General features: G+C 37.2%; 1 protein-coding gene across 7 annotated transcripts in view; it reads left to right on the top strand.

Moving 5' to 3' along the window:
- Positions 1-25,903, top strand: part of BCAS3 (BCAS3 microtubule associated cell migration factor) — a 695,431-nt gene that overhangs the window by 381,297 nt on the left and 288,231 nt on the right. For all 7 annotated transcript variants that reach the window (XM_064378433.1, XM_064378430.1, XM_064378431.1 and 4 more), the window contains 3 exons: positions 8,227-8,327; positions 11,328-11,524; positions 16,380-16,477. In XM_064378433.1, the coding sequence (XP_064234503.1) occupies positions 8,227-8,327; positions 11,328-11,524; positions 16,380-16,477 (396 nt within the window). The remainder of the gene's footprint in view (positions 1-8,226; positions 8,328-11,327; positions 11,525-16,379; positions 16,478-25,903) is intronic.

Below are 25,903 nucleotides of genomic sequence, written 5' to 3'. Positions count from 1 at the left end.
TCAGTTTAGATGTCTGTTAATATTAATGCTTATACCTTTAATCTTGCAATTATTATTTGCACACTTTAATACTCTGCACCTATAGTTTAATAATATATTAAGCAATACTTTTAACTTTCTCTAACTCATAAATACCATATTTTCTGTGGGTAATTTTAAAAAATTCTTTACACGTTGATTCTTGTATTAAGTTGCAGAAGACATCTAAAAATTCAAAAATAGAATTCTTCCAAGATTTTGATTTGAAAAGTTATATTATTAATTGACCTTTTGGAATATTGTGAATTTTGTTATATGGGATTCAGACTTATGGATATTATTAAAGGACCGTTAATCTTTCATTTCATAACTTTATATATGTTATTCTACGGACTTGGCGGTATTTTTGGTTTAGATTAACAGGACTAATTTTCAATGGTCAGCCCTAAAGTAGATTGGCTTTTGTCTGGTTTACACATACTCACATATGAAAATATATAAATAGGCCGGGCTCGGTGGCTCACGCCTGTAATCTCAGCACTTTGAAAGACCAAGGCAGGCAGATCACAAGGTCAAGAGATGGAGACCATCTTGGCCAACATGATGAAACCCCGTCTCTACTAAAAATACAAAAATTAGCTGGGTGTGGTGGTGCTCACCTGTAGTCCCAACTACTCAGGAGACCGAGGCAGGAGAATTGCCTGAACCCAGGAGGTCGAGGTTGCAGTGAACTGAGATCACGCCACTGCCCTCCAGCCTGGTGACAGAGTGAGACTTCATCTCAAAAAAAAAAAAAAAAAGAAAGAAAGAAAACATATAAATATATACATAGAAACACACACATATATACACAGAAGCCCATATATCCCTGTAAGAAAAATACCGTTAGTGATTTTTTTTTTTTTAGCTCTTATTTATTCACTACAAACACAATTTGCTTACAAACACTAAAAATGGACCGGCTCACAGTTACCTCATAATGATCTACTCATCCTGTCCTTGCTTGTTGATCTATATTTGGCAAATTCCTGTGTATAGAGGCAATACTTTTGAAGTTGTATTCTCTAAAGTAAATTGATAGCATATCCGTTTCAGTTTGGTAGATTAGGTGTGTTTGAAAATTACTGTACTGAGAACATGGCAAGATTTATATCCTTTTCTTCTACCAAGTCTATTAATTATCTAAGGACAATTGGTAAATATAAAAGATACTGAACATTTTTCTTTAGGGTAGCTATTGTGTATCTTGGTCCATTGAACTTGGATTTGCAAGATATATAACTTTATTTTTCTTTAAATAAGCTCTATGAAGTCTTTTTTAGTACCTCCATTCTAAGAGAAGTGGAAAAATTAATCTCAATCAATTATACTGCCTCCAAAGTGATATTTACATTCTCTAGGGTTTATAGGGCATGAAAGTATAAGGGAAGGGATTTGGGGACATTTTATCCTAACTGCTACCACTGACAGGTCCCATTTCCTCACCTGATCATTGGTCATTGGTTCATATAGGTCTCTGCAGCATCCATTCTTTTTTTTTTTTTTTTTTTGAGACAGAGTCTCACTTTTTTGGTAGGCGCCAGGCTGGAGTGCAGTGGTGCGATCTCAGCTCACTGCAACCTCTGCCTCCTGGGTTCAAGCAATCCTCCTGTCTCAGCCTCCCGAGTAGCTGGGACTACAGGCATGCACCATCATGCCCAACTAATTTTTGTATTTGTTAGTAGAGACGGGGTTTCACTATATTGGCCAGGATGGCCTCGAACTCTTGAGCTTGTGATCCACTCGCCTTGGCCTACCAAAGTGCTGGGATTACAGGCATGAGCCACTGCGCCTGGCCCCTTCTTGTTTCTTATCCAACTCCTGTCAGTTCTCTGGACTGTGTCTGTGTTATTCTTGTACATGTATGAAACATTCTTCTCCTGTAAGCCATGGGAAACATAGTAAGATTGTCACAGACCTGGCTGTACACACACACTATGTGCACACCTTTTCTACTCTTGTACCATGTGGGATCTCATGCCACTTCCTTTAACTCAGCCCAAGAACGAAGACATACGTTTTCACAGCCACTGGTCCCTAAAACTTTTTCTGGGATTCTGTCATTTCCCACTCCTCTTTGCAACCCTCTTTTTTCCCCTTTCTGTCTTTGCCACTTTTGCTCCAATCTCAGGGTATCATTCCTAATATTTGAATGGTTAGAAACATGGAAACTTTGCTCTTATCATACTTTTTTTTTTTTAAATCAAGGTTATCAGTTCTTTTTTTCATGTGAAATGATATGTCATTCCTTCCCAAAGTAGTAAACGTAGAATGTTCTTCCTACCTGGATTGGGGGAAATTTTTTTAATATAAATAAATAGATGTGGTGAAATAAAATGGATAGACTTTGCCAGAGGAGCAAAAGAGAGGATAATTCTATTTAAAGAAAAAGCCAAGGAAGTAGGAGGTAAAGCCACAGACGTAAATAATGGCAACTTACAATTAAAAAACAAAGGAGTGACTTGGGAAATAGTAGAAGGAGAGATGAAAAAGAAGCATTGAAAAAAATCGTGCAAGACCAACAAGAATCCTCCAACAAATGGAAGTCAAAAGGTTGCAGATGTACAGGAAAAGGAAAGAGTAATAAAGCTGACCAGCCTGGGTTTGCTAAAGGAAAAGAACTGTTTCAGGGCAAGAAAACTAAATTTGATGGTGATGATGAATGTGATGGAGAGTGGTGCAACTGAGCCAGTGAAAAAGAAAACAGGAAGTGGTGCCAGAGATCGGTAGTTTAGTGCACAGTTTTTAGAATTCATTTTAATTAGGTTTTAAACTGCTTTTGTTTTGGGACTTTTAAAACAAAACCAAATTAGGCCTACTCTTCAACGTCCACCTGCAAAAAAGAAAAGCTTTCAGGCCAAGTGTGGTGGCTCATGGCTGTAATCTTATCACTTTGAGAGGCTAAGGCAGGTGGATCACTTGAGGTCAGGAGTTCGAGACCAGTCTGGCCAACATGACAAAACCCCATCTCTACTAAAAATACAAAAATTAGCTGGATGTGATGGTGCACACCTATAATCTCAGCTACTCGGGAGGCTGAGTTGGGAAGATCACTTGAACACGGGAGGCAGAGGTTGCAGTGAGCCAAGATAACGCCACTGTGCTACAGCCTCGGTGACAGAGTAAGACCCTGTCTCAAAACAAAAACAAAACAAAACAAAAAAGCAAACTTTTTTGTTGTTGTTTAACTTGTCTTTTTTGTTATTCAAATGAGAATTTTTTAAATGTATAGTTCTATTTGTGTAATTTCAGTTGATTCAATATCGAAAGGAAGATTCTTCCATGAAATTGTCTTTGTAATATGAGAAAGTGTTAGTACAAACTAAGAAAATATATGCTATATAAAAAGAGCAAACACTTAGTTTATTTTTTCCTTTTTGTACCCAAAGCTATTGAAAACAACCTTTTTTTTTTTTTTTTGAGATGGAGTCTTGCTCTGTGGCCAAGGCTGGAGTGCAGAGGCATGATCTTGTCTCTCTGCAACCTCTGCCTCCCGGGTTTAAGCAATTCTCCTGCCTCAGCCTCCCCAGTAGCTGGGATTATAGATGAATGCCATCATGTCTGGCTAATTTTTGTATTTTTAGTAGAGACAGGGTTTTGCCATGTTCTCTAGGCAGGTCTCAAACTCCTGACCTCATGATCCACATGCCTTGGCCTCCCAAAGTGCTGGGATTACAGGCGTGAGCCACCATGACTGGCCAAGAATGAATTTTAAACTAGAATACTGGCTATTGATTATGGGCCCTTCGCACAGATAACTTATCCTGTCTCCTAGGCTGGCTTTCTATATTTACACAGACAGCCTGGTAATATTAAAAAGAATTACTCTCACAAAGCTTTTCAATACCGTATGTAGACTGACCAAAATCAAGAGACTTCCTGATTTCTTTGTGTGAAAGTTGTGTGACTCTGGCAGATCATATCTGTAAAACAAAAACCACCTAAGGATAAAGCTTTCATTTCCAAACACTTAACCACCCTTGGCTAAAACAACAACTACAACAACAAAAACTAAGATAAGTATTGAATACTGGTAAGCTGAACGTTTTAGATCTGTCACTTTAACTCATGCAACTACTGGCTTGACATATCCCCAACATCAGCCATGGCAAACAGAACTTGGCTTTTCTGCTATAATGGCCATCTGTACTGAAATTTGAGGTTACAGTGAAGAGTTTAGAAGGATAAGAAGTGGACAAAAAAGTAAATCCTATGAAAATGATAGTACTTTTCTATTTTAAATTTCTAATAATTTATAGTTAACTTAATCTCAAAATAACCATGCTTATTTCAGAATTTTCTTGTCTGGATTTTAGAAACAGTTTTAAGTAGCTAATTATTTTCCTCCTAAGCTCTCAAATGAAAACCAGTTTGTCATATTATTTTCCTTCTAGAGGATAATATAGATTCTCCAAACTTTTGCTACTGGTTATTTTAGAGGAATGGCAGTGAGTCTACCCCTGTATATCACAGCTCTCAAATTTTAATGTGTAATGAAATCACCTAGGGATCTTATTGAAATGCAGATTGTAATTCAGTAGGCCTGGGTGGGTGGAACCTGAAGTTGCTTATTTCTAACAAGCTCTGCCAGGAATGTCAATGTTGATGGTCTGAGGACCACATTTGGAGGAACAAGGCTCTGGCTTGCTATACTGTTGGGACTGTTGTAAGGTATTCCATACTGCATATTGTATTCCTAAAACTGTAAAGAATCCAATACTGGGCCGGGCACAGTGGTTCATGCCTGTAATCCCAGCACTTTGGGAGGCTGAGGCGGGCAAAATGGTGAAACCCTGTCTCTACTAAAAATACTAAAATTAGTTGGGCCTGATGGCATGTACCTGTAATCCCAGCTACTTGGGAAGCTGAGGCAGGAGAATTGCTTGAACCCAGGAGGCAGAGGTTGCAGTGAACTGAGATTGCGCCACTGCACTCCAGCTGGCGAGACACCATCTCAAAAAAAAAAGAATCCAATACTGAATATGATAGGAAGACCAACAGATTTTAATATATTACATTATCAATTTTGAACAGTAATATATCTAGTTGTATGTTTAATACCACAGTGCCAGTTAATTAGTTTATTGTGAAAAAATATATTCCCTTATTGCACTCTTCTTCCAGACTTTTCAAAATTACTTGGATTTTAGTTATCTTCTAGTTATATGCTTTTCCTGTTTTGATGTTTGTGCCTGTTACCCAATTTAGTAATAAAAATGTATCAAACATGGAAAAAATGGTACGGATAAGGAAGGATATGTATTTGATGGTGAAAAGTATTATCCCACCATACTTATTTTTTATATTGCCCATCTTCTGATGGCTTTCACGCATGCTTAATTAGAAAACTATTTTTAGTGATAAAAGGAGATGGAAATTCTTACAATCTCTAGAATTTTGGGACGCATGTTTATGGTACTATTTCTACATATATATTTGGAATCTTTATTACTTCCTTCAGAAAGTTAATGAGGGCAGAGAGGATCCTCCTCCTTTCTCACTGGAAAATTCCAAACATACACAAAACTAGAAAATAATAGTATAATGAACCTCCATGTGGCTATCAGCCGGCTATGACAATGATCAACTAATGACCAATCTTCTTTTCATCTGTAATCCTTCTTCCCACCTCCATCCCTGCCACTGGGTTATTTTGAAGCTAATCCCAAACATTATATTTTCCCTTTTCTGATCAAGGATAATTAAGTGTCCAGCCATTCTGGTGCCATTACTTACTTAGTATAGAATCCAAAACTCCAAACACCCAGTAAATACTTAATTGAGTACTTATTCTGTGACATGTACTAGTCTAGACTCATAGACTCAGCATATATAAAACACAACATAAACTCTTGGAGAAATTCACATTAGGTACTAGCTAGTCATGTAAGGCGTGGTTTCTCACTTCTACTTATAACTTTCCAATTGCTTTCCATTATATTACTCCAGCTTTATTAAAAAAAAAAAAAAGAAAAGAAAAGAAAAAAAGAAAGGAAAAGTCCACGATAATCTGCTGGTCCTGCCCCCTTTGCCTTGCTGGCTCATCTTCCACTCACGACATGGCTTACCCCACCAAAGCACAGTGGCCTCCTGGCTGTTAGTGATTTCCTTTATGTTTACACTTCAAAATCTTTGTACTTAACATTCCGTTTGTAACACCTTTCCTTCAGATATTTGCAGAACATATTACCTTACCTCTTTAAAAATCTTCTCTGCCCTCATCTGCTTTCCAGCCTCTAAATATTTATCCATATTCACATTTTTCACTGGTATTTAAGGGGTGGGAATTTCTAGGATTCTCTTATTCTTCTCTGTATTAAGAATTAATATAGAATTTACTGGTATGAAAATAATTTAGCCTTTTGAAAACATCAGTTTACTTATCAGCCTTTCAACATATATCAATTATTTCCAAAAGAATGCTGAAATAATAGTAGTATTATTAGTAGTATTCTTTACTTCTTTCTTTTCTTCTTGATATTACTGTCATCACAAGAATATAGGTGTATGCTTTTGTGATCATTTGTATTTTGTGCAAATGCCCCCATGCTTCTTGGCTGTAGAACTATGATTTTGAAGAACTAGCAGCTAAAAGTTTTAACCGCTGCAGATCTTACACTTCAATATTATGTATGCCTCTGTTGGGTAATTCACTGAATCAGCATTTCTCCTCTTGCAGCAAGTTAAGATAAGCTTTTTGTGAGTCTGTGTCTTTTAAAATCTTGCCCTAGATTATGCTTTGTCTATTTTATTTGTGTCTATTTCACTAAGGTATAGTTTTTCAAAATACTACCATGTTCTAGCAAAAGCTCAGTGAGGCTGGCATTCTCTTCACTGGTTGGGTTAAGTGTATAACTCTTTCTGGGAATATATGTTAAGAAATTTATATATTCACATCCTCTGTTTACATATGTAGGAATCTAGCTCAAGGAAATTTTTGTATGTTGATGTGTATATATAAATGTCTCTGGGTGGTGGAAATTATCAGGTTATTTTCTGCTTCTCATTCTTTTCTATTTCTTCCATACTGCTTTAATGATCATCTTTTACTTTCTTACTTTTCTTCCTGCTTACCTCCCCTCTTTTTCCTCTGTTCCTCCCAGTACTTCATTGCTTATTTCTCTGAGTATTAAAATGGTAGGCCAGGTGTGGTGGTTCATGCCTATAATCCCAGCACTCTGAGAGCCAAAGCCAGAGGATCACTTGAGGCCAGGAGTTCGAGACCAACCTGGTCAACATTGTGAGATCCTGTCTCTACAAAAAAGAAAATATTGGGGAGACATGGTGGCTCATGCCTGTAGTCTCAGCTACTTATTAGACTGAGGTGAGAAGATGGTTTGAGCCCATAAGTTTGAGGTTACAGTGAGCTATGATCATGCCACTGCACTCCAGCCTGGGTGATACAGTGAGATCCTATCTCTTAAGAAAAAAAAAAAAGGTTAAATAAGTATGTATGAGTTTCGGGTTATATGGGAAATATCTGTATCTTTAGCTCTACTTTGCTGTGAACATAAAACTGCTGTAAAAAAAAAAAAAGAAAAAATATTTTTAGAGATATGGAGACAGACAGAGTGAGTGAGTGGTAACTTCCAAAGAAGAGACTAAGACTTTGAGGAGATAATGTCTGGTTCATATTAGGAACTCAGTAAATGTTTTTGAACTATTTTATTGTTTTACTAAGCAGATGTTCCTATTTGAATTAAAAAGTAGGCTGTTTATAATTTGACTGTGTCGTACCACTTAAGAATCATGAAAACTACTCAGGTATCTAAGAAAAATGATACACTTCTCTGGATAAATGAATTTTTTCAGGAACCGAAAGTGTTTTTCAATTAAATGTGCATTTTTATGCCTAGCATTTATATGAAGCTGCTACGTAAACTCTCTTAAAGAATCCTAATGTCATTCCCCCAATAAATAGATTTGTCACTGCTCTTCAGTGTACTTTTGCTATTCGCATGTACTTAGTTGTTTATTTCTTTTATTGGAAGAAGATGTCATTACGAAATTCCTGTAAATATTTTTTAAAGTATCTTGTTCCTAAGAACTTTATTCTTACTTGTTCAATAATTATTTGAATTGCCTCTGTGCTTTAAAGTATTATATTTTATCTTATAAATTACCACAGTATCCAAAATGATTGTGCCCACATCTGTTTTTCTACTGCATGGAATAAAGTACTTTAAATCTATTTTCTTTCTCCTATAGTGGTTCCCCCTGGAAGTCCTGGGCCCATTACTCGACATGGGTCTTATGACAGTTTAGCTTCTGACCATAGTGGACAGGAAGACGAAGAATGGCTTTCCCAGGTAAAACTCTGAAATATTGGGAGTATTAAAGTAATAGAAAACAGAAATTTACTATCTGTTTTTATTCTTTTCCTTAGAGGTAAGTGGGGAGAATTAGTAACTCTTTGTTGGGTTATCAAGAATTAGTTGTCTTTCCATATTACAGATTACTCACAAATATTGCTGCTGGTGTACATATACATAGTATACATATTTGTGTGTGTGTGTGTGTATGTTAGCTTCCATACACATGGCATAAAATTTGTGTATTTTTCACACAATCTATTTAAAGCCTTAGGGCCTTGGAATTAATTAATTAACTAATTAACTAATTTTTGAGACAGAGTCTTGCTCTGTCACCCAGGCTGGAGTACAGTGACATGATCTTGGCTCACTGCAACCTCCGCCTCCCAGGTTCAAGCGATTCTTATGCCTCAGCTTCTTGAGTAGCTGGGATTGCAGGCATGCACCACCATGCCTGGCTAATTTTTGTATTTTTAGTAGAGATGAGGGTTCGCCATGTTGGCCAGGCTGGTCTTGAACTCCTGACTTCAAGTGATCCACCCACCTTGGCCTCCCAAAGTGCTGGGATTACTGGTGTGAGCCACCGTGCCCAGCCAAGAGCTTGGAATTTAAATGGGCTCTTTGGAACACATTTTCATCAGGTTTAAAATAAAAGCTGACCTTGTTGAAACAGTGAAGCTACTCAACAATCTTTGGGATCTGTTTTGTGGAGCCAACATTTTCTGAAGGTTGAATTCATATTTCCATTGTTGTAAATACAACATTCCACTCTAGAAGTTCTGATGGTACATGCCTGGGTTTCCTTTCCTAAGCCCATGTAATGCTGCTTCTAGTGGTCTCTAAACGAGCCCTACAACATTGCTGGGACTGCAGGCATGCATCACCATGCTGGCTGATTTTTTTTTTTTTAATCTAGAGACAGGATCTCCCTATGTTGCTTAGGCTAATCTTGAACTCCTGGGCTCAAGTGATCCTCTTATGTTGGCCTCTGAAAGTGCTGGGATTACAGGCATGAGCCACCATGCCTAGTCTCCAACAGCTTCAATTGACCATCCTTCCCCTTGCCAGGCGAAGCTGTCTTCATCTCAAAGGGCTTTGAAATAAAAGATACTTGGGCAGATTTCAAAATGATGGGATTACAAATGACTTCATTACAAATGCTGTTATGTCTGCCTCAAGTCTGACATCATTTTGTGAAGCTAATGATCTATCTCAGATTACCAGTCTGGCAGCTTTTTATCGGACAGGTGCCTCAGAAAATGTGGAGGCCATTTGTAGTTTCATTTCTTTCTCAAGGAGGGTAGCCGAAAACCTAAAGTAAGTCTGGAAACTGGGAAATCAAATAGTGTCTAGGTAACATGTATTTATTTCATCACACCAAAAATATTCATAGGAAGTTCCTTGAAGGAGTTTGATTCTTCAGTTCATGGCATGTGACGACCTGTCCTTCCTTAATGATGGGAAGATAAAGTAAACCCAAAATGCATGTGTTTTTTCCAAAATCAAAATTTTGTCCAAGGAATGCTGGCAGAGAAACCACTGTCCTTCACTTCAACTTTTCAATTAGAGAAAGGGGTAATGTGTGCTGTCAGTGTGAAAGTATATACAATATGTTTGTCCGGCACACAACAGGAGAGTGAATAGGAACATCTGGCCATTGCCTCGGTGAAATTGCACAGGCATCTGTTTACCTCTCGGCTCTGTGACACTGATGGTTTTGAGCTTAAAATACACAGAATGCTTTATCTGTGGCCTAATTTACATTGCTGAATACAACTACTTGAATCAGAAATCACTATCCTCAATCTGAGCATTTTTCTCCCTGTGATTAGTGGGAATGTGAATATTGTTCCAAAGACCATGATGATTTTGCCCTTTTGGACTCACAAACACAGAGCTACACTCTGTGAACCTTTTCAGTTATGTTTTGTTAAGAATTAATCACCACAATCAGAGAAATGTGATTAAATATAAAAGAACTCAGGACAAAAATAAGGCACATGGGAAGTCAATTACATAAAGTATTTGCAGAGGCAATTACATAAAGTATTTGCAGAGGCATGGATGTAGCAATGACAAGACATTTAAACTAGTTTGCCTATTTAATCTCTCATTCGAGTTGCTTATTTGTAAAAAATCATGTAATACGTATATTTTCAGGCTTTTCCCAGTGTCTTCCACCCACTTCTTTGACTTTATAATGTCTAATAAAATATTGGGAACATTCCCTAACCCCTCAATTGAGTGTGAAATTCACAAAGTATTTTGGTATTTCTGTTTTGTAGCACATAAAATGCCTGTGTCAGTATTTGTGGCAGTTGAGAAAACACACTAATTAATGATATTTGGAATACAAATATCTAGTTTGAGAGAAAATATATCATAATTTTTTTCATTTAAAAGTGGATTGGGGGAATATTAGGACAGTATCGTAAATATAATAGTATTTTATTATGGAAAGAAAGTGACTTTGGGCATTAACATTATTTCAGACCTTTACTTTTCCTTAGGTAGTTCAAGAACAGGTTCACATTTGTCATGAGCTTGATCCTCAGTGAAGGAATTACTTTTAATCTGTGGATTAATAGATGTAGTATTCAGTGAGTGCCTACAACATGGTAAGTACTGTCTAGAGTAAATGAAAAGATATACCCTAGGGAGCTGACACTAGTTACATGAGGCAAGCAACTGGTTCTTTTACTTTCTTATGATTTTTGTGTTGTATATGGTGTGAGGTATGCATGTGTGTCTGTGTATGTATATGTACACAAAATGTATTTTTTTGTTTATGTTGTTGAAAACCAGTAGAGGGATATTTTGAGTGTCTGCATTGTCTGTGATTATTATTACCTTTTAATCATGGGTGCCCTATCCCTTTCCCACTTTAACATGGGGTTCTTGAAGAATGTGGGTATTGAGAGGAAGAATGGGGGATTGTGAAAGGCTCTCAAATTGAGATCATAATCCATTTAAATCATCATTGCTACTCTGTTTCAGGTTGAAATTGTAACACACACTGGACCCCACAGACGTCTGTGGATGGGTCCACAGTTCCAGTTCAAAACCATCCACCCCTCAGGCCAAACCACAGTCATCTCATCCAGTTCATCTGTGTTGCAGTCTCATGGTCCAAGTGACACGCCACAGCCTCTTTTGGATTTTGATACAGATGATCTTGATCTTAACAGTCTCAGGTAGGAAATGGGAACTAGGGAGTGATTTGAATGAAAGGATTGATATGTTCATGTGAAATGAACATCATACATAATATTTACATTTCCCCTTTTGACACAGTATCATGTTGTAGTCCACATGTACTGTTGCATGTGATTCACTGTCATGACTTGGGATGGTATATAGGATGTATGTGGGATTACATTACATGAAATAAATATTTGTTTTTCAGATTATATTTTCCCTAAATCTAATACTCACGGCATTTTTCAAGCAATTCCACTTTTTGATGCTTTGCTCATATTTCTAACTGCTTGAAGTCTGATTATGTACTCTTTTCTTGATCTTTCTGAAGTTGGCATCACCTTTCAATTAAATTTCATCTGTGATTTTTATCTAATCCTGTATCTTCCTTCTTTTCGATTATAAAAAGTTTTTGAATGGAAAAATGTTGGTATAAATCCAGTTATATACATATATTATTTTTATAATACATGTTCTCTCATCCTTACTTGTAGGAATCCTAGTACAGTTGTACAAATTATGCTTTTTATTTTTAGCTTATTTTTGTTATTGCAACTCAGACAGTTTTGACTTGCAGTCTTAAGTCTGCTTAGCAGTTTAATTTGTTATATCAAGACTTGACACATTAGGGTACAACAGATAATGAAGGACTCAGTCTAATATAATACAATCTCCCTTTTCTTGTCTTCTCTTTAAAAAAAATTCTGTAGTGTATCTTGAATGTAAAACACCCTCTGACCTCTTTCTTGCACACCTTTAAAAAAAATAGTGGAAATATGTTTTTGTCTTCTTTTTGTCAGTAGCAATAATAAATTTTTATTACAAAACAAAAATTGCAAAGTTGAATTATGCCTGATATATCTGTTTAGAAAATATGACACATATTTATTGAGTAACTATCAGGGACTCTACTAAGTGCCAGGAGATATTCCTAGAGTATGGCCAGTTGCCTACTTTGGTCTGAATTGCAACTCTTCATCTCATTCCCTAATCCTGTTCTCACCCCATTCTTTCTCATCTCTTTATTTTATTTATTTTTTATTCTATTTTATTTTATTTTTTGAGACAGGGTCTCACTCTGTCACCCAGGCTGGAGTGCAGTGGTGTGATCTCTGCTCACTGCAACCTCTGCCTCCCAGGTGCAGGCAGTTCTCCTGCCTCACACTCCCAAGGAGCTGGGACTACAGGCGCCATGTCACCACATCCAGCTAATTTTTTTTTTTTTTTTTTTTTTTAGTAGAGACGGGGTTTCACCATGTCGACCAGTATGGTCTCGATCTCTTGACCCTGTGGTCCACCCACCTCGGCCTCCCAAATTTATTGTATTTTTAGTATAGATGGGGTTTCAGCATGTTGGCCAGGCTGGTCTTGAACTCTTGACCTCAAGTGATCCTCCCACCTCATCATCCCAAAGTGCTGGGATTACAGGCATGAGTATTTTAATTTTTTTGAGACTGAGTCTCACTTTGTCACCCCAGGGTAGAGTGCCATGGTGCAATCTCAGTTCACTGCAACATCTGCCTCCCAGATTCAAGCAGTTCTCCTACCTCAACCTCCCAAGTAACTGGGATTACAGGCACACACCACCATGCCTGGCTAATTTTTGTATTTTTAGTAGAGCTGGAGTTTCACTATGTTGGCCAGTCTGGTCTTGAACTCATGACCTCAGGTGATCTGCCTGCCTCTGCCTCCCAAAGTGCTGGGATTACAGGCATGAACCATGGCGCCCGGCCTCATCTCTTTAAATGACTCTTGAAATCTCTCCTTTCACACCTGCCACATCTAATTCTTTACCAACTTATGTCATTTCTGTTCAAAATACATCTAGAAACCTTCCACTCCTCTCCATTCCCAATGCCAGCACCCTAGCAATGTCTCACAGACTCCTAACTGGTGTCCCTTTTAAAATTTTTGCTTTCCCCTGACTGATATATCTTCTTAAAGAAGGATTCATAAAGATGAATGCATCTCCTTTCAACACCTTGTTTAGTATTTTTCATTTGTTTAGTCTGCTTTGTGTTTTGTTTCTTTCTTCTCTACATTTTTGGTTTTTTGTTCCAGCATAATTCCTCCAGCTTTCTAAAGATGACATTTTTTGACCAAGATGTCAGGTAATAATGACAGAATACAGTGAGAGTGTAAGACCAATCTTCGGTGGTGCTAATGATAAAATATGGTCTAGATTAGGACCTCAAGCCATGGTAGTCAATTCTTTTCAGTCCTCAACTTAGTGATTCAATATACTTGTGTTTACAATAGTCATTTGGTTATTTAAATGTTAATAATAAAGCATTTAAAATAACTAACCAATTTATTCTCTTTACAACTAGGTAACACATTTAGTTTCTTTGCAAAACCATGCACAAGACACTGTCTCATTTTTTTCTAGTTACTGACTAGCTGCTACTATAAAGCTCTTTTCTTAGGAGGTCTCTGCCCCATTGTTTTGTGGCCTCCTTCAGCTTTCTTTGTTACTCTTTTCCTCAGATACAGTTCTTCTATTAAGATCTTTCTAACTCCCTTCTTTTAAAAGTAGATATAGTGCCAGGCGAGGTGGCTCATGCCTGTAATCCCAGCACTTTGGAAGGCTGAGGCAGGCGGATCACAAGGTCAGGAGATCAAGACCATCCTGAGACCATCCTGGCCAACATGGTGAAACCCCGTCTCTACTAAAATACAAAAAATTAGCCTGGTGTGGTGGCGCACACCTGTAGTCCCAGCTACCTGGGAGGCTGAGGCAAGAGAATCACTTGAACCCAGGAGGCAGAGGTTGCAATGAACTGAGGTTGTGCTAATGCACTCCAGCCTGGCAACAGAGTGAGACTCCATCTTAGAAAAAAAAAAAAAAAGGTAGATGTAGCTACGTTTTCAGAATCCTTAAGAATTTTCCTCAGGGACTTTCCCTTTGTTAATAATACTAAATAACTCCCTCAATTTTTAAAAAAACCGAAATGACTTTAAACTGTTTATATTTGATTAGAATATTATCCTGTTTACTGGACGCATATAACTTTGGAAACCTTTGTATTGAGCAGCAGGTTCATAAATTTCTATTAAATTGCATCTATAATTTATATTTTAAATTTTCAGCAGGTAAACTTGGTTGGGACCTTGGCTAAGACCCTACAGCACAGTTTTTATGGGAAATTTAGATTTAACTCTCATCAATTTTAAGTCCTTTTTAGTACCACCATTTCTCACCCAGCATCCAGTTAGAAATCTAACTATTGAAATTCTCCTCATTCTCATTTATAATTGCTCTAGCCCAGCTCCTTGTCTCTATTTTCACCTTCTGGTACTAGATCATGCTATACCTCTCCCCGTTTTTTTTTTCTTCCTCACAACAAACACATGCATTCAAACTAGTTTCATAACTAGTCTGCAATTCATACTTGACATTTCAGGCTTCTGTCATTTGCCCCACGTTTCTTATCAACTTTTTATCTTCCCCCAATACCCTTTATGAACTCTACACTTCAGCCATATCATGTACTTGAAGATGCCCTGACTTTATCATATTTAGTCACTGATCTACGTTTCTGCATGTTGCAGTCCTGTGAGTAAAGGCCAATTCTTGGTCCTCTTCATTATGCATATACTATTCCTATATACAGACCTAATTCCTGTTTCAGCTCTACAAGATCTCTATCTGATGTCGACCCTTAATGTATTCCCCTATCTCCTCAATCTGAGCTTTTATTATGTATGTCATTTGTATTTACGCTTTAGTTTTATTTTGCATTGTCATGAATTTCATGTGCTGTGTCGTACATATAGACATTGGTCGGTGTTTTGTTTTGTTTCTGCTTGTTCCCATAGTAATTCTGACATGCAGTTAATATTCAGTAAATACTTACTGTATGAATGAATTACCAGAAATGCATGCATATATTGTTGAAATAAGTTTTTGTTTTTCTAAGTTGCCTGGGACTTTCAGATCTTTTAATCTTCCAGATATTTTTGTGTTGATAGAATTTATTCTAATGCAGCTAGAAAGAGACACTCAGCATTTATATGTTTATTATTATTATTATTATTATTTTTTTTTGAGATGGAGTCTCACTCTCTTGCCCAGGCTGGAGTGCAGTTACCCAATCTTAGCTCACTGCAACCTCTGCCTTCCAGGTTCAAGTGATTCTCCTGCCTCAGCCTCCCAAGCAGCTGGAACTACAGGCGCGTGTCACCACGCTTGACTAATTTTTTTGCATTTTTAGTAGAGACAGGGTTTTACCATGTTAGCCAGGTTGAATGTTTATTATACTTTAAATTGTATGTAGTAATTTGCACATTTACTGAGGTTCTCATTGATTCTTATATGCTAGTTGGTAATTTTATAAAGGTAGCTCAGTTAGTAGTGACCCTAGCTAGCGCCCCCTCCCCCAGCTACAGTACACCTTTGTTATCCTATGCTTCCTGTCAGATGTAAAGTATCTTTCATTAAGGATTTTGAATTACAAATTTTGAATTACATATTGCTGCCTTTTATGGAACACATTAATAGCTATGGTGCTATTCATGAATTTCAGGATTCTCAAAACTCTTCATGTGTGTCCCTTGGAAATGCCAAATTGTATCCCTTCACATTAATGTTAGCTTTTCAGTCCCTTCCTTAAAAATCTGTGGAATAACACACACAGATAAGTTAGAAGGGGTCTGGAGTGTAGAGAATGTTTGTAGTGCCTTATCCTTGTGCAGCAATTAGGGACTACAGCTCCCCTGTTTGTCTTGTTTTAGGATGGATGGTTCTTTAATGGATTGTGCTACTCCAACATCCCTGATTTAAGGTCTTTTGTAGCAAGTGACAGTTTTGATGCCAGTAACATATATGAATTAAATTCAATTGCATTGCAGGATCCAGCCAGTCCGCTCTGACCCAGTCAGCATGCCAGGGTCATCCCGTCCAGTCTCTGATCGAAGGGGAGTTTCCACAGTGATTGATGCTGCCTCAGGTAGAAAACCACCTCTCAAATGTTCATTGGGCAGTCCTGTGCTTTTTAACTAATTTTCTCATACAATGTAGAGGGTGACATTTATTTGCTTTCTTCTTTATTTTTTTGTTTTGTGGTGTTTATGCATTTTAATGCAGTACTGTGCCTATATTTGTTGCTGAACAATGCCGTGCTTTTAAGCATTCCTAAGATTGGTGAAAGATGCAGTGGAGTTGGCACTTGATTAAATGTAATGAACATAATATTGAAGGCTACAGGGTTGATGACTGTTTTGCCTTTGATCACTGAAATTTGGAGAAGCAACCTTGACAGAGAACGTAAATACAATATATGGATTCAATTTACTCAACCTGTTGAGTATCAAAGTGCCTAATCTGTGGAAGCAGAGACAGTCCAAGTGCTATAGCTTAAATGATTTTATTATCAAAAGCATGAAGTTTAGAAATCCATTAACTTAACTCTGGTCTATCACAGTTATTAATTTCTTATCCTTGGAAACGATCTATGAATACATATTATTAGTACAGAGGAGCAGACCTTTGCCTTTGTAGGTGATAGTTGCTCCATTAGTATTTTAAAACTGTTTTCCGCCAGGCCTACTAAATAGTAGAACTGTCTGTAGTGATACATTTTCTCATCTCTGAGTCGAGTGATAAAATAAGGACAGTGATGCCCTGCTTTCAAGTGCAGCTGGGGAGCATCTGAAGACAGTGCACAGCAGGATTTTGTCCAAAAATTCTCTCTCAAGTAGAATTATTAAATACTCGGCATTAGTCAAACAGTTGAGTCAGAGAGGATTTTAATCTATGGCGATTTCAAAATCCCTAGAGACTGCTGATTTGATTGAGGCTTAAACTGTGAAAGAAAATGGAAACAAATACAAAACTGATTTGTGAAGGTCATTTTAAAATGACCAAAGTTTCTGTCTGTGGATACATTTTAAAGTTTCAAAGCTAATAGGTTTTATACATATTCTTAACTTTCTGATTTTTTGGTTAGTGGATTGTACCCTGCATCTTACTAAGCTGCCCCGTCTAGGGCTGTGCCTTCATTTTTAATGTAGACTCTTACTTTAGAGGACTCATACTTGTTCCTAATGCTTAAACTTAGCAACCATGGTTGTCCCCTGGAAATGAGCATGGAAATGTGTAGAGTCTCTATCATTGCTTCCCTGTGTTGAATGAGATATCGAGATAGAAACTTAAACAATAAATCTTTCTTATAGTCACATTCTGAGAATGCTAAGAGATGTGCTCATTTGGAATGATCATTTACAATTGTGAATCCTGGAAATGTTACAGATTTTAACCTGAAGTATTTTATTCAAGAGTACAAGAGTAGGCCTTGATTGGGCTTTTTAAACCTTCTTAAACTACCAGATTAGTGATGTTTTATTGTCAAGTGACTAGCCACTCGGAACACAGGCTGCCAAAGCAGTTACCTTGTGTTATTAAAAGTGAACATATTCAATACTATATTCTGAGGTAACACTCATTTTCTTTTCCTTTTTTTTTTTTTTTGAGACCGAGTCTTGCTCTGTTGTCCAGGTTGGAGTGCAGTGGCACAATCTCAGTTCACTGCAACCTCCGTCTCCTGGGTTCAAGCAATTCTCCTGTCCCAACCTCCGGAGTAGCTGGGCCAGGCACCTGCCACCATGCCTGGCTAATTTTTGTATGTTTAGTAGAGATGGATGTTTCACCCTGTTTGTCAGGCTGGTCTCGAACTCCTGACCTCAGGTGATCTACCCGCCTTAGCCTCCCAAAGTGCTGGGATTACATGTGTGACCCACTGCGCCTAGCCAACACTCCGTATTTATCATGTAGCAATCTTAGCTGTATATAAAGTCATCTCATGCAACATGGGAGGAGCTTCAATGAACTTTATTTAAATCCTTTTGCAAGAAGAGTTTTTAAGTTGATTTTTGAATAAGGAATTAGAGCCTATATGTAAATAATCTGATTTGTAAGTAGTCCTAAGATTACGTAATTTGCGTCAGAGATACACTCTCTGAGTTTGCAGAATATTGTTCTATCACATTGAACCTCTCTGCCTGAAAGTACCAATCTTTTGAGTAGGAAAGAACTTCTTGATGGCTAAGCTTTATTATTATATTTCTAGGCTTATTTTCATTTCAGGAAGCCATGGTACGTTTCTGAAAGACAGCCAAAACAGTGAAACATATGTGCTGCTTTCTTTAACTTTGAGCTAAAGAAGCCCCATAGATAAAGAACTGGACTTTTATGAGTAATTCTCTCTTCAGCTACCTTCAAGGTTTGGCTCCCTTTTTAATGAAAAATGTACGTTAACACATTTTTTGAGTGAATAATATTTTGTTGTGGAATGTTCATCCACTTTATCTAATAGCACCAACGGTTTGTTTCAACAGAATTACTTTGTATGTCTGTGGAAAACAACATCTAGGCTAACAAAAATCAAGGTAGCAAGTCTAACAAGATTGTGGCTAAATGATTTCAGTTCTTTATGGAAACAAATTTATGGGAAAATTTTGTTGTAGATTCTTCTGTTAAAAAGAGGCTAATAAATTTTTATAATTGCTCCTGAACCAGGAAGTGTGCCTCTGATTATGATCCATGCATTGGAGTCAGCTGCACACTGGGAAGATCCTTATCTGGAGGTTTCATTGCCTGTTACTTAGAGATATGACCAGGGTGGCACATCTTCTATTGGTCTTCATTGCTTTGTATTATCTTCAAGCATTTTATATGACTTCATGTATTGGCTTTTAAATTATTCCTATGGCACATGTTACACTTAACCCTCTATTTTAGTGACAGCTCTTGCTCTGTCTAACCTTGTGGTGGTATCATTATTTTTCATGTACTTACTTTTTTAACAGATGCAGAATTTAATGTGATATAATTAAATCCTTTGACAATTATAACAGTTTTTAAAGTGAAAATATTTTATTTAAATCTTGGGTCTGCAGTTTATTTTTTAGATATTTGTATTAATCTAACAGTGTTATTCCATTGAAACTAAAAGAGATGAGCAGAGTGTGCCACTTTTACCATGTAATGGTTTTTTTTCACAATTTCTTAATCATCTGGTAATCTCTGCTTTACTCTTTTGCAAAGAAACACATTGCATAAGATACATATTTTTAAATTATTAACCTTGGTGATTTACACACAGGGTAAATTCTATGCCTTTAGACACCTATGAACTAGCTTCTTACTGTCTCTCTATAAAATACATATAGAGTAGTTTCAATTTTCAGCAGTTCAATAACTGCTTGATGAATAGATGTTATTCCCATCACATCTTGTCTTTGGCGATTCAAACAGCACCATCCCAACATGGCGCAGTGGCTCATGCCTATAATCCCAGCACTTTGAGAGGCCGAGGAGAATGGATCACTAAAGATCAGGAGTTTGAGACCAGCCTGGCCAACATGGTGAAACCCTGTCTCTACTAAAAATAAAAAAATTAGCTGGGCGTAGTTTCATGTGCCTGTAATCCCAGCTACTCAGAAGGCTGAGGCACGAGAATCGCTTGAACCCAGGATGTGGAGGTTGCAGTAAGCTGAGATTGTGCCAATGCACTCCAGCCTGGGCGACAGAGCAAGACTGTCTCAAAAAGACAAAACAAAACAAAACCATCCTCCCTAAAATTTGGTTGTTGAGGGGAGGCAGTTAAATAATTGTAAGATATTCCCTTCTTGGCTGAGGAGATCATTCTGGAAATGGACACATTAGAAGATTTTTAACCTAAGACACAGGCTTGCCGGAACAAATGGGATTTGAGGCAGTTGCTCACTTTTTCCCATGACCAGCTAATGAACAACAGTGTCTGTGAATCACTGATAGTATTTCTAGCCAAAGCACTGCATCAATTTATTCATTTTTTTTCTGTATGTTCATTTTGGCTAGATAGCTAAGAATTTCTTCCCATCGTTTGTACCTTATAAGATGTGCCCTTCTTTTGATGAAGGTGTAGGACCTCTAAAGAGAAAGAAAGATAGCTGTCAATGTCTCGTTGGAACTTTGTTTTCCAGATTGGTGACTGTTCTTGTTCCAAAACTTGAAGGCTGCACCTACTAAAGAAGCTTTCCTTGCTTCTGCATCATCAAATCAAAGAGCCTAGAAAGATTTCGTTCACCCTGAGTTTGTTTGTCCTGATTTGTAGTTGTACTGTGGAGGTTGATATTTACTAACAAAGAACTCAGATAGCTGAGATTGAAAGACAAACTTATGCCTGACTTATATGCAGAGCAGACATCTTTATCAAACTCTAATAAAGAAAAAATTTTATAAAGTTATCAAGTGTGGTGGAAGCAGCATTTGTCTACATGCCTGAGGAAGATGGTGGTAGTGTGAGAAGGTCAGTTGTGGCAGATAAGTAAAATGACTTCTTATCCTTCTGAGCAGGCTTGGATCATAAGGTATTAGTGTTACATCAAGCATTTCAGTAAATAGGGACAAAGTTGCAGACTTTGTGTTTTTTGTTGGTCTTGACTCAAGAGAAATACTACTTCTGTTGTACAATTGAAGTAATAAAAATAATTAATTTAGGAGATAAATTTTGAGCACCTAATTTTTCCCACTATCAAGATAACTTGTTTATTGAAGAAAATTATGCACTTAAAATTCCAAACTAGTTTCATTTGATTGATTTTGTAATAATCATTTATGCCTACTTTATGTATTTGGCATTAGGTACATCACCTTCATAAAAACAAATAGTACTAGAGAAGTGTGATTAGATATTTTGTCTTGCAGTCAAATCTATGCTGGAAGGACCTTCTTACAGAGGCATGCTTTTATCATTTAGGGATTTTGTTCATGCACTGGGGGAAGAGTATTCTAAGATTATATTTCACTGAATCAACAGTTACCATTTCAGTCTGAGGCAGACTTAGATATTATATCTTAAAGGCTATCAGAGGCACAGAGATGCTGATGGTAAAAATAAAGAGATTTGTGAGAGACCCTGTTCGGTCTACAGTGGTGTGGGCACATAGCTCCATGATCTCAAAGCTAGAACTCAGTGAAAAAAGCCATGACTTTATAATCATGGTCTTGAACTTTTGCTAAAACCTTCAAGTCAAGTCATTCTCCTACCATGCCATTCACTTCTACATCAGTAAAAGAAGATTAAGAGTCCCTATGCATGCATTTGCTTTGGGTTTTACTTGACAAAAAAAGAGAGAAAAGTCCCTATGCAAAACTTTTTTTTTTCTACCTTTTTTGGAAGGGGTGTGTTCAAATTATTTCCTAAAGTAACTCCTGGATATAAAGTTCTTCAGAAATATTAAGATTTTTTTGAATAAATGATGTGATATTCAATTAACAGAGTTTTAGATATTCTTGGTGATTATAAAGTGATGAAAACTCCAGGCATGTACCTTGGGTATTGAAAGCTTGCGTGGGATCTGTAAGAGGATTAAGTAAGAATAAGAATGAAATTAAAAGAAGGCTCAGCCCTGACCTGTGAACAATCCCTCAGAGGGGAAAAATATTCAAACTCAAATATTAAATGATGGGAAGTATATACATTGAATTAATTCTAATCTTTCAACTATCTACTGTCTGTATAAAATCAAAATTAAGTTTTAGAGATTAAGAATGTAGGAAAAAACCTTATTTGCCCACAAGGCAAATGCTTAGCTGCATTTCTCCTCTTCTGATTCAAACATTCCTCTTATTCTTCTAATATTTATAGGATGTTAGAAGATCAAAGTCAAGTTAACAATGAGGAAAATTTTAGTTCAGCACAATTAAGAAAAAAATGATAGCCCCATTTGAAGATGAAGAAACAGTAAACAGAAGTAGAAGCTGTTGGGAAAGTGTCTTCTGATGACACATTGCTTCTTTGAATAAATCTTTGTGTCAACTAAAAGCTTGCCTATGCTTTCTATATTGCAAGCACCAGGTCCTTGACATAACTTTAAATCTTGCCTCAGAATTTTGAGACGGAATTGGTGCAGTTCTTCTCACTGTTGATATGCTAGGGTTCCACATATTTACGTGGAACTTTTTGACCAAAGACCCAACTTTTCGCTTCTGTGCCTTTACTCCGTCTCTCATATAGGATTGGACTGTTTATGTAGTTTGTTGCATCAGACTATGGTGGCTAGGGAACAAGGTTGGGGGCACTATTAGAATTTGTTTAAGTCTGAACCCGGAATTCCATTTGTCTTAGTGACATGAGTGTCAAACTGTTAGTGCCACACTATTTTAAACTGTGTGCAAGAGCCTGAGAGGCTTATGCTTATAGGTGCCATCTATAAACTTAGAAACAAACAAAGAGCCCCTCTCCATTGAATAGTAAGCCCAGTGGGCAATTAAAGAGCAGCCTGGGACTCCACTCGGTCAACTAGTCAGAACCAGAGCTCCTGATATTCCCCCTGGATATTGTTGAGAACTGTCACAAAAAGGCTAAAGTAAATAATCAAAATGAAAATAGTCGTTCCAGAGAAAAGTCTTGTTCTGGAAGCTTGGTGTTAAGGAAGGAATAATGACCACTACTTTATGGATCTTTAGTTTTAGTCTCAGCAGAGCTCCTTTCAGCTTGAAACACGGATGAAGCTGTACTTTCAAGCACCTCTGAAGATGTTTTTAAAATCAGGATATAATTTAGGTATAGCAAAAATGCACATATTTTAATCATACAGCTTGATGAATTTTTATACTCAGGTAACCACCAGTCACATAAAAACATAGAATATTTCCATCAACACAGAAAGTTTCTTATGCTCCTTCCAGTTAATACTACCTGTGACCTAGAGGTAACTACTTTTATCATCACAGATTAGCTTTGCCTATATTAAACTTCATATATTTGGAATCATCTTGTATCTCTGCTTTTGTATCTGAGCTCTTTTGCTCAACTTAATTTGCTTGCTATTTACCCAGGTATTACATGTATCACTAGTTCATTTTTAATATTGCAATGTACTGTTCCATTCTGCAAATATACCACAGCTTATTTATCCATTATTCTGTTGTTTCCAGCTTTTGGCTATTAGGAATAAAGCTGCTATAAACATTTTTTTTTTACAAGTCTCTGTCTCTCTGTCTCTCCCTTTGTCTCTCTGTCTCTCTAGTTGACATATGCATACACTTCCTTTGGACATATTCCTAGTACTGGAATTGCTGGATCACAAATTAGGCATATGTTTAACTTTATTAGGAGCTACCAACATGTGTTCCAAAATGATTGTACCATTTTGCATTCTTATCAGCAATACATGAGCATTCCAGCTGCTCTACATTCTGATCAACATTTTATATCATTGATCTTTATTTTAACCATTCTAGTGGATGTGAACTGTGGTTTTAATTTGCTTTTCTCTGATGAGTAATGATATTGAGCACCTTTAATATACTCATTGGCCATTTGGATCATCTTTTGTAATGTCCTAGTTAACTCACTGATTTTTATTAGATAGGTTGTCTTTACTGAATATCAAGTGTTCTTTAAATATTCTGGATATAGGTCTTTTGTGATATATATGCATTGCAAATATTTTCTTTCTGTTAATTGCCTTTTCACTTTCTTAATGGTGTCTTTTGACAAGCAGAAGTCTAATTTTTTCATTGTTTTTTCCTTTTATGTTTTCAAAAACAAGATATGATCTTTTGTCCAGTGTTTTTTTTTATTTTTTGAGATGGAGTCTCACTCTGTCACCCAGGCTAGATTGCAGTGGTGTGATCTCAGTTCACTGCAACCTCTGCCTCCCAGGTTCACAGCGATTCTCTTACCTCAGCCTCCCAAGTAGCTGGGACTGTAGGTGCACACCACCAGGCCCAGCTAATTTTTTGTATTTTTAGTAGAGATGAAGTTTCACCATGTTGGCCAGGCTGGTCTTGAACTCCTGACATCAGGTAATATGCCTGCCTTGGCCTCCCAAAGTGCTGGGATTACAGGCATGAGCCACCATGCCCAGCCCCACCAGTCTTGAGTGATACTCTTCTCTAGAAATTGTATCTCTTTAGCCTTCACATTTAGGACTACGATCTTTTTCAAATTATTTTTTTATTGTGAGTGGTTAGGCATGGTGGCTCATGCCTATAATCCCACTTTGGGAGGCCCAAGTGGGCAGGTTGCTTGAGCTCAGGAGTTTGAAACCAGTGTGGGCAACATAGCAAAACCCTGTCTCTACAAAAATAGAAAAATTATCCAGACATGGTGGTGCACACCTCTAGTCCCAGCTACTTAGGAGGCTGAGGTAGGAAGATCACTTGAGCCTGGGAGGCTGAGGCCGCAGTGAGCTGTGATTGTGCCACTGAACTCCAGCCTAGGTGGCAGAGCAAGACCTTGTCTAAAAAAAATATATGTGTGTGTGTGTGTGTGTGTGTGTGTGTGTGTGTATATGAGATGATGTAAGGCAGGGATCAAGTTGTTTAGTTTCTTCTATATAGATACCCAGTTGCTCCCACACTGTTTATCAAAAAGATATTCCTTTCCTTTAATGAATTGCACTGATGTCTTTTTTAAAATTTTATTTTTTTCTTGAGTTCTTTATTCTGTTACATTGATTTATATAGCTGTCTTACCCATATTGTACTATCTTGATTACTGTAGCTGCTTAGTAAGTTTTGAGGTCTCAAATTTTAAGGCCTCACTTTTGTTTTTCTTTCTGGTTATCTTGGCTATTCTAGAGCCTTTGCATTTACACATACGTGCATTTGTATGAACATACCAGTGGTTCCTCAAAGTGTGGTCCGCAGAACTCTGGAAATTCCCAAGACACTTTCAAGCGGTCTATTAAGTCAAAATTATTATTATTATTATTATTATTATTATTTTTGAGATGGAGTTTCACTTGCTACCCAGGCTGGAGTGCAATGGCATGATCTCAGCTCACCGCAACCTCTGCCTCCTGGTTCAAACAGTTCTCCTGCCTCAGCCTCCCGAGTAACTGGGACTACGGGCATGCACCACCATGCCCAGCTAATTTTTGTATTTTTAGTAGAGACGGGGTTTCACCTTGTTGACCAGGATGGTCTCGATCTCTTGACCCTGTGATCCACCCGCCTCGGCCTCCCAAAGTGCTGGGATTATAGCAAAATTATTTTTATATTAGCACAAAGTTATTATTTGCCTTTCTTTTTTCTACTCTGGTGACATTTAGTACAGATGGTGCAGAAGCAGTTGTGGATAAAACTGGTGGCCTCTCATAATAGTAAAGTCAATGGCACCAAACTATGCTAGTAGCCTCTGCTACCTACTTAGATTTCTTCTTTTTTTTAGCTGTATTCACCTAAGAATATCTTTGAAGCAGTAAAAATCATCAATTTTAATTTTATTAAGTTTTGATCCTTGTGTAACTTCTTAATATTCTATATATCAAATGGGAATGAATGCACAATGTTCTTGAGGAAAAGCTATTGTGATTTGTAAACTGAACTAGCACCTGTTTTCATGGAATACCGTTTTATCTGAATAAAACAAACTATGTTT

Source organism: Aotus nancymaae, unplaced genomic scaffold, assembly GCF_030222135.1.
Source record: "Aotus nancymaae isolate 86718 unplaced genomic scaffold, 86718_ANA_hifiasm-v0.15.2.pri h1tg000018l, whole genome shotgun sequence".
Taxonomy (NCBI): Eukaryota; Metazoa; Chordata; class Mammalia; order Primates; family Aotidae; genus Aotus; species Aotus nancymaae.
This window is presented reverse-complemented; position numbering and strand designations above follow the sequence as displayed.